Source organism: Micromys minutus, assembly GCF_963924665.1.
Source record: "Micromys minutus genome assembly, chromosome: X".
NCBI lineage: Eukaryota > Metazoa > Chordata > Mammalia > Rodentia > Muridae > Micromys > Micromys minutus.
In genome coordinates this window covers 112,265,479-112,277,923 of record NC_137970.1, presented here as the reverse complement: position 1 = coordinate 112,277,923, position 12,445 = coordinate 112,265,479, and the positions used below count along the sequence as shown (strand labels likewise).

General features: G+C 40.6%; 1 protein-coding gene across 2 annotated transcripts in view; it reads right to left on the bottom strand.

Annotated features, from left to right (window-relative positions):
• Window positions 1-11,572, bottom strand: part of HTATSF1 (HIV-1 Tat specific factor 1) — a 15,952-nt gene extending 4,380 nt beyond the window's left edge. The window contains exons 1-7 of one of the 2 annotated variants that reach the window (XM_080910911.1): window positions 11,388-11,572; window positions 10,954-11,198; window positions 9,470-9,650; window positions 9,104-9,151; window positions 8,556-8,710; window positions 6,235-6,398; window positions 3,008-3,107 (exon numbers count right to left, since the gene is read on the bottom strand). In XM_080910911.1, the coding sequence (XP_080767037.1) occupies window positions 3,008-3,107; window positions 6,235-6,398; window positions 8,556-8,710; window positions 9,104-9,151; window positions 9,470-9,650; window positions 10,954-11,142 (837 nt within the window). In that variant the 5' untranslated portion in view covers window positions 11,143-11,198; window positions 11,388-11,572. Of the gene's footprint in view, window positions 1-3,007; window positions 3,108-6,234; window positions 6,399-8,555; window positions 8,711-9,103; window positions 9,152-9,469; window positions 9,651-10,953; window positions 11,258-11,387 lie in introns of those variants that run through there. The other variant, XM_080910912.1, reaches the window with a different exon arrangement.
• Window positions 11,573-12,445: the final 873 nt, after the last annotated feature.

Sequence of the window (12,445 nt, the reverse complement as noted above, 5' to 3'; positions counted from 1 at the left end):
GACTGGGCCCGTGATCCCAGCTCATGGGAAGTGGCAGGAGATTGTAAGTCTGAAGCCAACCTGAACATCTATACCAGTATCATCCAACACTTTTCTGTGATACAGTTCTTCTATGTGCCTGTATTACAACATAGGAGTTACTACATGTCTTGTTTAACTGCAGAGATGAATCTTAACCAATTCTAATAATAATTGTGGCTAGAGTCTACTTTACTTAGGTTATGCAGGTCTACACTGATACGATTTGAGGTCCAGGTCTAGAAACCCTGAACAAAAAAGCAAGACAACAGGCTCTCACTGAGCTACTAGGAACACTGGAGACCAGGCATCTGTGCAAACAAAGAGAGCATACACTAACACGATGTCTTTCCCTGCACATTCTGAAACATACCACTGCCAGAAGAGATTATCTTGCCCCTCTATTCAGCACAGCATTGGAGGTAGACACTTGCTCTTATTTACAAAGATGCTAAAGAGAAACTGTTTCTTCCATTAGGCAATGGAAAGCCTGGTTTGGAAGTACTAGGACCTCACTCATCCCTTCAATTATTCTTCATACAAAAATAAAGGGAAGGGTTGGGCTGAAGCTCGGTGGTGGAATGTGTGCTTGTTCAAGGCCCTGGTTAAATCTGAGCACCACAGACACATTCAGGACATATTAATACATGTATGCTCAAGTACTGAGGAGTGAAAGATACAGTTCTGTGCATCAGAAATACAGCCACAAACAAAGTAGACAAAGTCCTGGTTCTTGGGGAACTCATAGTGTGGCAGAGGGAAATACTAGGAAGGAAAACCACAACAGAAAGATGAAAACTTTGTACCGACTTGAAATAAAGTAAGAATTATAACACACATACATACATACCAACATATGTATGCCTGTTCATTTGTTAGCTTATCCATTCATTCACTCACTCATTCATGCATACACATGCACAAAATGACACCTACAGAGGTCAGATGACAACTTCTGAGAGTTGGTTCTCTCCTTCTACCATGTGGGTTCAAAAGATCAAACTCAGGTGGTCAGGCTTGATGGCAAATACCTTTACCAAATAAAGCATCTTGCGGGGTCCTGGACTTATTCTGAAACTGCCACCAATTTTTAAGTGTGAAGCTTCTGTCTTCAAAAACACCCACCAGAAAGAATTTATATTGGCCAAGACCAAATATACAGCATAGGGCTGTAGAACTGCAGGAGGTGGAAGCAAGATGATTTTGAGTTTGAGGCCTGTCTGGGCTACAAAGCAACTTCAAGACCACCCTGAGCTAGACAGTGAAGGCCCATCTCAAAAAAAAAAAAAAAAAAAAAACAAAAAAACACTAAAAACCAAAGTAGTTTTTAGGAGAGAAATGATATGGGCCACTCTAGGAAAATAAGTGTACATAGTGTGACAGTTTTATTGGAGAAGTTCTCCCAGTGAGCAGGCTCAGAGGAAGAAGAAAGAACAAACGCAATTAGACTTCTTGCAGAGGGCCAGATGGTTGGGATGAAGTTTACAATGACATCTTTTCGTATAAGCAGGATGAACGGATGCATATCACCTGATAAACCAAGCACTCGTTCTCCAGCAGCCATGATGAAAAGGCAGTACATCTAGTGCATTACATGCAATGTTCTTTTGAGCCTCCTCTGGCAATGCAACATTTCAAAAGGCAAGTACGGGTAACCCACCTGTCTTACTAACTCCAGCCAAAACTGAAAATTTACTCAGTGTAAAACACACCATGCACCAGTGTAGCGTCCTCCACCTTTGAAACACACAGAACATGCTAGCCCACAGCAGGCCAAAAGCATCTCACAAAACATGTTTCCTGATTTTCTGATACAGCTAGTTTACTGAACATCAGAGAAGTACACTGTAGACTTCATGGTCACTGCTGACCCTCATGGCAAATGCTGATGGAGCCCTGAAGCTTGCAGCTGCTGCCTAGTGGTGTGAGGAAGGAGCATATCAAATGTCACTAGCCTGACAAAAATCTCAAAATCCAAAATGTGAATCATGGCTCCTGTTGCATGCACAACTGCTGTCACACCATTGTAAAGTTGGCGAAACCTCAAGCCAAGCCAGTAACAAGTCAGAAACTCTCTATGGAGTATGCCTTTGATTTCCAACTGTGTTTCATTACCACTGTACATCTAAAATAGCTGTTAAGAGATTTCAAGAGCCTTCTGGTGACAAGAGACTACAGAATCTTTCTAATCACAAAAAGATGTTCAGACTCCACAAGTGCACTGTAAACCCCACCACTTTATGAGGACAGTTCAGCAATGACCTGTCCGTTTTAAGACCTTTGCTAAGGGGCTAAAAACTGAAGCATCCCTTTTGACACTGTTGACAATGTGAATGAAAAGAACAAGATCAGACAGAGATTCCAACTAGAATGTTTCCAAATCTGAGCTTTTTACATTATGAACATTTTCTTCCTTGTGTGCAATGTGCTATCATTAATTCTAGAACTAGACAGAAAACTGAAGTTATTTTTCCACTGCTGACAGTACCCATCTGGGACAGCGCATGATATCAAGGGGTGTGACAAAGTGCAAGCTACCTCAATGATTCCTATTTATCCCCTGTGTACTGGTTTGGGGATTTTCCATGGATATTAAAATGTGGTCCTGAAAAACAGCCTTCACTAATGGAACATAAGATTCCTTTAAAGATCAAACTTTTCTCAGTTTTCAGATTCAAGTGTGGAACTGGTATTCCCCACCAAAAATCAGCTGTATGACAAACCCCACAGGCTGTTCCCATCAATCTTTGAATTCAGACAGCAAGCAGCTGTGATTTTGGCCCACAGTATGACTAGTAACAGTCTTATCTGGGATACAATCAAAAGAACAATGGGATAAATGCGGAATTCTAAATACAGGCTGATTCTTTGTTCCATTTTCCTATCCTACCCATGACTTCAGAAATAGGCCTCTACAGTGAGGTAAGCTTTGTACCCTCCTGTAAAAGAAAACTGCAGAATTCTTAGATGTTAAAACACCATTTCCTACCTCAAAATCCATGGGGTGAAACATATTTTTGAGAATGACAACTCGCTCATGTCGCAGTCGGTTTGGTCCAGCTCGTCTCTCAGGTCTCCAGTCCAACTGCCTAACATAACAAAAAGTAACAGTGAACGGAAATCTGGGTTCAGATTTGTGGGAGAGAAAAGTGAAGGATGTAATCCTTTAGTGAGAGTTTACAAATAGTCATTATCTGATCCCAATATACTTCCACAGAACTTTATAAAGTAAAAAATAATCTAGGCAGAAGAAAAAATACACATTCAGAATCTGAAGTCCCCCATGTGTTCCTTATCAAAGTAACTGGAGTCCCATTGAAGAACACGGCAGTTAGGCTTCTAAAGTCTCCTAATGAGTTAGTATGTGCAACCATCTAGGAAGATGAAGAAGCATCCCCCGGTTTTCAGTGGAGGTTTGGTTCAGGACATACATCCCTAGCTGGATACCTAAACCCTTGGTCACATAGAACACTAGCATATTGGCTTACAACTTACACCTGTCCTCCCACGTACTTTAAATTATCTCTTGGGTACTATAATACCTTACACAATGTAAATGCTATGTAAGTAGCTGTCATGCTGCACTGTATGGGCACTAATGACAAGAAAAAAATGGTACATATTTAGTGCAGTGAGTCCACATATACAGAACCCATGTATATGAATGGCTGACTGTAGTTGGAGACCAAAAACCGATTTAAGTTTAGATGTAATTTATAATATTATGAAGAATAAATTGCACTCAATAGTATACTACTCACTTTTTGCTATAATCTTACATTTTTCTAATATTGTTTGAAAAATTTGTGTCTATTTTAACTAAGTCTGTAAAAAACATAGGGCCACACAAAGAAAAGATCCTTTTATCATGAGTTTAAGCACAATACTAGAATGTTAACAGGATTCATAAGTGAAAGTATTTATTGACTAATATCTTAAAACTAGCATATTTGGAGAGGATGTGGAGAAAGAGGAACACTTCTCCACTGTTGGTAGGGTCGTAAACTGATACAACCACTCTGGAAATCAGTCTGGCGGTTCCTCAGAAAAATGGACATAGTACTACCTGAAGACCCAGCTATTCCACCTCTGGGCATTTACCCCAGAGACAGTCCAATGTACAACAAAGACACATGCACCACAATGTTCATAACAGCTCTATTTATAATAGCCAGAAGCTGGAAGGAACCCAGATGTCCTTCAGAAGATGAATGGATACAAAAATGGTGGTACATTTACACAATGGAGTACAACTCAGCTATCAGAAACAATGACTTAACCAAATTCTTAAGAAAATGGCTGCATCTAGAGAATATCATCCTGAGTGAGATAACCCAGTCACAAAAGAACAGACATAATATGCAGTCACTGATAATGGGATACTAACCCCAGAAAGCTCTGAACACCCCAGAAACAACTCACAGACTGTGTGAAGCTCAATAAAAAAAAGAATATATTTTAATTAAAATAGAACTGTATTGTATCCCCCTTTCCTCCCTCCAGCCCCTCCTAGTCTCTCTCCTATCCCCTCAAATTAATAGCCTCTTTTCCTATATTATTGTTACATATATATATATATGTATATGTATATATGTACCCACAAACACTTAATTACAATCTTAAAAAATGTATAAGAAATAAATAAATAAAACTAGCATATTTTAAAACATGCTTAATAAAAAATTAATACAATGTTCCATTACACACACACACACACACACACACACACACACACACACACACAACCTACCTATATGGTAAATGCAATGATAAAGCCTTCAGCATTTCTAACTTTTACTAACTTGTACATACAAATTTAACTCCTGGCAGTTGGTTTCAATCCACACTAAAAATGAAGTCATGGTTCTAGAATAAAAGCTTCAACTCTTCATGTGATGGTCAATACTGAGCTAAATTAAGTTCCCTTTTTATATCATAATCACCCCCAAAATTAAATGCTTCATTTAGTGAAGACTGGAAGCACAAAGGGTAGGGGCAGGAAGTGTGGGAAGAGAGGATGGAGGGACAATGATGTTCAGTTCATCAGGAGCCCATTACTCATCATTGTTTTTGAATAAAAAAGCCTAGAGCAGACATTTTTACAAATCATCCCAAAAAAAGACAACCCTCCTCACCACTGCCAAATCGGTCCATGGAAGAGACTGCTGAATCAAAGTCCTTTAGAATAAATTGGAGACATGTTTGATAGAGCAAACTAAGTTCCTATTATCAAAAACATCTCTAAAAAGGCCCCTGAAAAGAAGGGAGAGAAGGTACCCAAGGGGAAGGAGGGGAAAGTCCTTGCCGGTAAGGATGCAAATAATCCTGCAGAAAATGGAGACACCAAAACAGACCAGGCACAGAAAGTTGAAGGTGTTGGAGATGCCAAGTGACATGTGTGCATTTTTGATAACTGTGTACTTCTGGTGACTATACAGTTGGTAATAATATTTTTATCAAGTTTTATAAAAATGCAGAATTCTGTTTTACATTTAAAAAAACCTATATTGCTAGCACACAGAACACTTCATTGTTGTGGGAAGGATCATCTGTCATGAACAAAGTATCTCCCAAGCTGGACTGCGGACAAAAAACCTCTTTCCTTAATAATTCTGAAAGGCTCCTGTTGGCTTCCAGGAGTATGACATCCTGGTCTTGACATAGGTGGCCACCAAGGTACAAAATGCCTTGTGGTCTGGGAAAACTTTCAATTCATTTTTAAATCCTCTTCCCCCTGTACCATAAACATAGAATTAATTTCCTTAAAACAAGAGACCTGTTGGAACCTGACCCTTAAAATTCGTTTTCTAGTCTATTGGACGATGTGGACTTTGCAATGACTTCATCAAGAGTTCTCAGAAGAGCAATGGTTCCTTTTATAAAAGATTGTGGACCCTCAGACTGATAGTCAGGGATGGCTTGTGAAAAGCTGTTAAACAACATCCTTAATGTGAAATGTCAACCCTCACTCTGAGCTACTTTCCCCTTTTCGAAGCATCGAATGAAGATTTCATTGGGTTTCACAGTGGCTTTATGATTTGGGTAGTCTATACAGGAAGGGACTTTGGAAGTTCTTGTGTGGTGTTGATTGTCTGCCCATGTCCTGCCTGAATACTATGATTGTTTATGAAAAGTACCTTTAATAAAGCTGGTTACAGTTACGCTTGGAAGAAATATGTACGCATGCAATCTTTCAAAAGAAGACAAAATACGTACTTCTGTTGCAGAGACAGCTTCTTCTTATAATCTTTGCACTTCTTCTTCTTCTTTGACGCATCATATTCACCCTTCAGCTGGAACTTTGCCACCTCCACATGTAATTTATAGCCTCTAATTTCATCTTCATCCAAAAGTTTTAATGCAAGTTCAACAGATTCTTTCTGGAGGTAAAATAAAATCCTCATTAAGTTGAGCACTGAAATGAAACTTGAGATTTTGTTTATATCTATATATGTAGGGATAAAGAATTCTAAAATAGCAATCAGGAAAGCTCTGTTCCAAACACAAATGCACCTCACACACATGCAGTAACTTAGGTACATGGCTAGTTCTCTAAACCCCCAATTTCTCCATCTGTTTAAAGCTAAAATCTCGTCATCACAGGACTCCTTAAAAAATTAGATGACATAGTATATGGAAAGGTTAGGGAATAACATACAGTAAATGTTCAGTAAACTATATTAGTGGGTACGTTTTGTCTCCAGGAGCCCAAATGTCTCCTCTGTAGAAGGAGAGGAGTAGAACTGAGGAATATCTGTGGCATATTCCAGCTGTAAAATTCCTAATCGACCTAACAGTGGGTGATCAAGGAACTGGAAGGAAGACAGCCAGCCTTTAGTGTTCAGCTCCATCAAACTAAGATATACATCTGTAATAACATGCTTAGTAGAAGAGAACTATTTAATGGTTTATATATTAAATGCAGTTATGGATTCTGGGTCCTACACAAACATATCGGTTGCTACCCCTCCTCAGAGATCAAAAGGTCTGAAGACCACTGACCTATCTGCCCAATCAAATATGGATCCTAGATTAACTTTATTTTCTGGAGTACACCTTATTGGTTTGACAATTTGTTACTTTCATGGGCCTTAAGTTTTTATAAAAGTGTTTCATAAAGCAATGTTATTCTTTAAAACTCCAACCATGGAGTGGAAGAGACTGCTCAACAGTTGAGAGCCCTTGTTCAGCTCCCAGCAGCCATAATGGGTAGCTTCTGCAGAGGACCCAAGTTCAGTTCCCAGCAGCCATGAGTAGCTCATTAACAATCTATAACTCAATCTCCATGGGATCCAACATTTCCTTACGGCTTGGGTAGGCAACAGCAAGCATGGGCACATATATCCATGCCCCGAGCCCACACATATACACATAAATTAAAAAAAAATTAAATCCCATCAATACCTTGCTCTTTTAAAAATTCAGTTCACATATTTTTAGTCAACTTTGGGCTAGTAAAAGCCTAAACTCTTACATATGAATATAGAAGACTAACATCCTAAATGATCATGTTAGGGTTTACTTACCAGATTAAGTTGATAACCCCAAATCTTGCCAGCTCAAGACTACTTTCTTCTGATCCCACTGTATACTATCCACTAACTACACACCTCTGACATTTATATTACCACATTATCATTTTTCTTTGATTTAGAATTATTTTCAGGTTCTGTGACAAATACATGTGTCATAATTGTGACCATTTATTTTGCACCAGGTTAAGAATGGATAACATGTGCTCCTAAGGTGACTAACTGGTGTTCTAGAAATGATAACTTCCTTTCACAGCAATCAATGCCTGTACAATTTACAGTTCTGCCAATTTTCATTTTAATTCTCTTCCGTGGTGTTTGAAGCATAAGTGCAATTCACCGTTTCCTTTCTAGTCTAATTCAGGGTTAGAAAACACATTTTGTCACGAGCCAGTTACTAAACAGTTTAGGCTTTAGGGTCAGGATTATTGCTCCAACCACTCAATGAAAGCAGCCAAACACAAAAGCATAAGTTAGCCAGTGGGGCTGTGTTCCAACAAAATTGTATTTGCAAAAATAGGCAGCAGGCAAGACTTTGCTAAACCCCATTCCAATTCATTCCAATGTGCAAATAAAATGTCACTGGCTGTCTTCCTTCTCAGATTTTTAAACTATTGGTTACATACACTGATGAAAATGTTTTTGGAGTGAAATTTTTGAACATAAGAGAAACTCCTCAATTACAGATTTACATAACATACTGACCTTGTAGGAAACAGTTTCTTAAAACAAGCAAATAACCCTAATATCACTAGGATGATTTCTGGATTTTCCTCTATCTTACTTAGTACTTCTTTTGTGCCACGTGTTTGTAGCATTTGCTGTGAATACTGTACAGAAAAACCTAGAAAACATCACCTATATACAGTAATGACCCGAAAGTCCAGTATTCTTTGTATTCTGTTTTGGATGGTTTGTGGCTTAGGTTAGTATCTATAAAATTCTAGCCTTGGTTCCTGGTTTAAAAACCGGAGGGATAAGAGACTTATTTGACCAAATACCAACCTTTAGATAACAGCAAAGCCCATCTCCTTTAAGATTCCCTTGATCATCTTTGTAAAGTTTGACCTTAAATTCTTCAGTCTGAGGATCTCTCATAATAATACCAAATTTGGACATAAGCTGTATAAATTCATCCACTGTGATGTCTGGAGGGAGACCTGTAATTTCAGAGAACAATTTTAAAGTGTTTAATGAAGGTAAAAGATTTTAGTGTTTCACCATTAAGAAACATAAAACAAGTTAACAGAAAGCACACTTGTGTAAAATGGGTAAAAACACTCCCTAACTATAAATGTGAAGATAATTCATATTTTATACATTAAAAATAGCACAGCTATGCTATGTTTATGCTTCCCTAAATGTGAAGGGACATATTGGTGTCATTTACCTAAGGCAGGCATGTTGCATAGCTTTTCTTCATCCACTACTAAGTAAATTCCTTGCTAACATAAGCAGGTGAACAAAAAACATCGACACTAAAACTCACTTAGCACAAAGTTTCAACACTAAACGTTTCCAACATGAAAACCGCATTGCAACAGAATAAATACCTGACACATATACGTTTGTATTTCTGTCTTCTTCAACATGGAACCATCCTGAAAACCAAAAGGAAATAAATGAAACACTTGAAAGAAACAACAAGAATTACATTATGAAATCTTAGTGATGGCCGTTTCATCAGTTTTAGAATGTTCTCTTTACTTCAGAAGACTATGACTAACTCGAATTACTATGTGGCTTTCAAAGTATAAAACTTTTGACTGAGAATTACCTTTAGCGCTCTATTCTTCATAACTTTAATGCACATTATTATTCTTCCAATGCTATTATAATCCTCCAACATGTAAAACAGACTCACACATTTTCCCTATCTTATTTTTAAACCCAGGTTTTACAAAGACAGAAACACTTGCCGGATTCGGCCTTTCTCTTTTCTCCCCTCTTTTTGGAGTCAGTGGTTTCTGGGATTTCTTTTTGTGGCGGTTCTTCTACAGTCTTAGGGTTGGTGTCCTGGACATTCGCAGTAGAGCTGGATGCACCATCACTAGAGAAGCCATAGTTAGCCTGATAGGTAGCAATGAAATCTTCGGTGATCTAAACGGGTAAGTCAACACACATGCAGACAAGGTTACTTCACCTGCGGAAACCATGTTATAAGGCTGTACATTCAGCAACAGAACCTAAAACTTAAACAAGTGTTTACACCGCAGGTAGTTGTAATAATTATAGTCCAAGACCAGTCACCTTCCATAGAAACCGTGTAGTGTGATCAAAGGAGGACAAAGGTGCTCGGATTGCTAAAACATGCATAGTTTTAAGTGAAGCTATCACCTTTCTACATTTTTTATAAATTACTACTTCTCTACAGTATATTGGACTAAACTGGCCAATACGTAAAACAAAAGAAGTATCAAATAACAAGATTGTAAAACCCAAAGTCAACTAGTAATCTAATCACAGAATCTCAATTTCTGTGCCCAGATACCAAATAATTGTCAGACTATTAAAAGCGCTCCAAAAGAAATCACATCTACATTCAAGGGGGCACCACAAGACCAGAAGTTCAGTTATAAATTTTTGCATTTGGGGTGCTTGAAATATGCACCAATACAAAATCAGAAAGAAGAGCCAAAATAAAGAATTTTTGAACCAACATCCTCCTGCACAATGGAAAAAAAAGTTTTGTGTGATTGGCTCTCCAAGCGCTTGGTACACTGTTAGTACCCTTTGATGCCAAAGTTCCTATGAGGCTAAGACTAACAGTACTTTCACCATAGAGTTTAAAACACTGAGTTCAACACCAGTTGTGTTATTTCCATGTTGAAATTAAACACTTAGCAATTCCCAAGTACTCGAAACAAATGTAGAGATCTCGTTTGTCCATTTCCTGTGCATTCCTAGTCCTATTCCTGTGGATAGAGGGTTCAAACTTAGATGTCCTGGAACAAAATTTAGTAGAACGATAAAATAAAACAAGAATCAAGAAAAGTGTATTCGATTGAGTGAGGTGAATGACTGCTTCCCAACCCTGGAAATCAACAAGCTGCATTTTACTCAAGCATGTACACGAAGCATAAGTTTGGCCATACAGGAAAAAAACTCTTCTTAATGTGTTTTTCTTGGTGTTTTTCCTTTCTGCAGTAAAAATATCAAGATATAAATGAACTATGACCTTCACATACAAATTAATAAGGCATAAAAAAAACTTAATGTACCACTTTACTTTTCTTTATACACCGGGACTGCAAGAGACTGAACAAACAGACTAGCCACCAACCACCACTGGATCAAAGACCTAGTACTTCAGCGGAGCAAACGTGAGAGAGATGTCCCGCAAGGGTGGCCAGGGAGCCCTATGGCCCCGCTCTGCAGTGGGACTCAAGCTACTCTTTCTTACCTTAGGGAACCAAGCCTTCTTATCAAGGTCCCACTCGTAGGGAGTGTCATCTGGTGGTTGTCCCAAAGAATCGGTTTCTCCAGAGGGGTCGTTCTGGGTGTCACCTTCCTTGGGGTCTCCTCCGTACAATTCTTGCATTCGCAACTGCTCATCAAACTCGTCGTTCCCGCTCAAGTTGCTGCCACTCATGGTTCTCACGTAGTCCCGGACACAACGGTCAGAGAAGTGAAGAGGCCAAAAGGGCGCTGGAAGAGAGCAGAGAAAAGAGAGGTCTGCAGCGCTCAGAACGTGCACTGCAACTCCAGGGCCGCCTCCCGCAGCGCCCCAGCAGACCCTGGGAAGTCTGAGCGGCACCGCCCAGACTCCGCCCTCCTGCCCGCCCCACTCGCGCACGCATGCGCCTTGAAACTGCCAGCGCAGTCGCCACCACCCACCTGGCGGGCTCCGCGGGGTCTCAACGCCACCGCTAGGTCCAGGGCGAAGCGGAAGCGCGCAGGCGCGCTGTCACCGCCACGGCTGGCTCCGGAGGCACCACAGCTTCCTCCGCCACGTCAGGCAACTATTTGCGAACGAAGTCCGCCTCAGGCTGATGCAGTCGCCATTGTCCGCGCGTGGCGACGTAGCGGGTCGCGCCGACACGCCCACATTGGCGTCAAATGTCCGCGACGCTTGCGCGGACAGGGGCGGGGCCTCGAGGCCTCGCTGCCGCCGCGTGTCTATACTTATGGAAACTCGCCTTGGAGACGCAACCTGTAGCAATGCATGGCGCCTCGGGAACCTTGGGCGCCTCTGCACTCCGGACGAATTTGTCCAAAGCGATAGCTTGAAAAAGGACCCGGGACTCTTCCAATAGAGCTGGCCCTGTATGGGCTTTGCGGCAGGCGCCATCTTGGGGAGGTGGGTGGGACCGTGGGACAAGTTTCTCCCGCTTCGCGAAACCTTTGCGCCTCCTTCGAGTAAATCCCCGCCCCTACGCCGGAGGCAAGGGTTTACTCATTTTTAGATGCTTGCCCTAGGATACACGCGGCTTTTGTTCTCCTTAGTAACCCAAACATCTAACGTGCTGTTTGGGGTCTAGTGAAGAATGAGTGAGAGAAAGGTGGGCAGAAGACCCCATCACTTCGTAATCTCGCCCCGTTTTTATGCAGTTGGCACCACCCTCAGGCAGCAGTAGATGAGAGTAGCTTTTGCCTGCAGCTTACTGCAACGTGTCAGAGGTGATCCAGCCTGGAATTTGAAGCTTCACTGTAAACATTCCCCTGTACAAATAGGAGATGAACCGTGTGCCCCACTTCCTAATCTCTTAGTAAGACAGTCCAGAGTTTTTCCCTTAGATGTTTCATGCACCTCGAAAAGGGAATGAGTCTATACTTTTTAAACAGGTGTTTACTAAACTACTATTAAGTGCTAGGCATTGGGGGAGACTGAGGCGGCGGCTGAGAAGACAGGCACAGATCAAGCACCAGATGCTGGAGAGCAGCAATCATTTTGT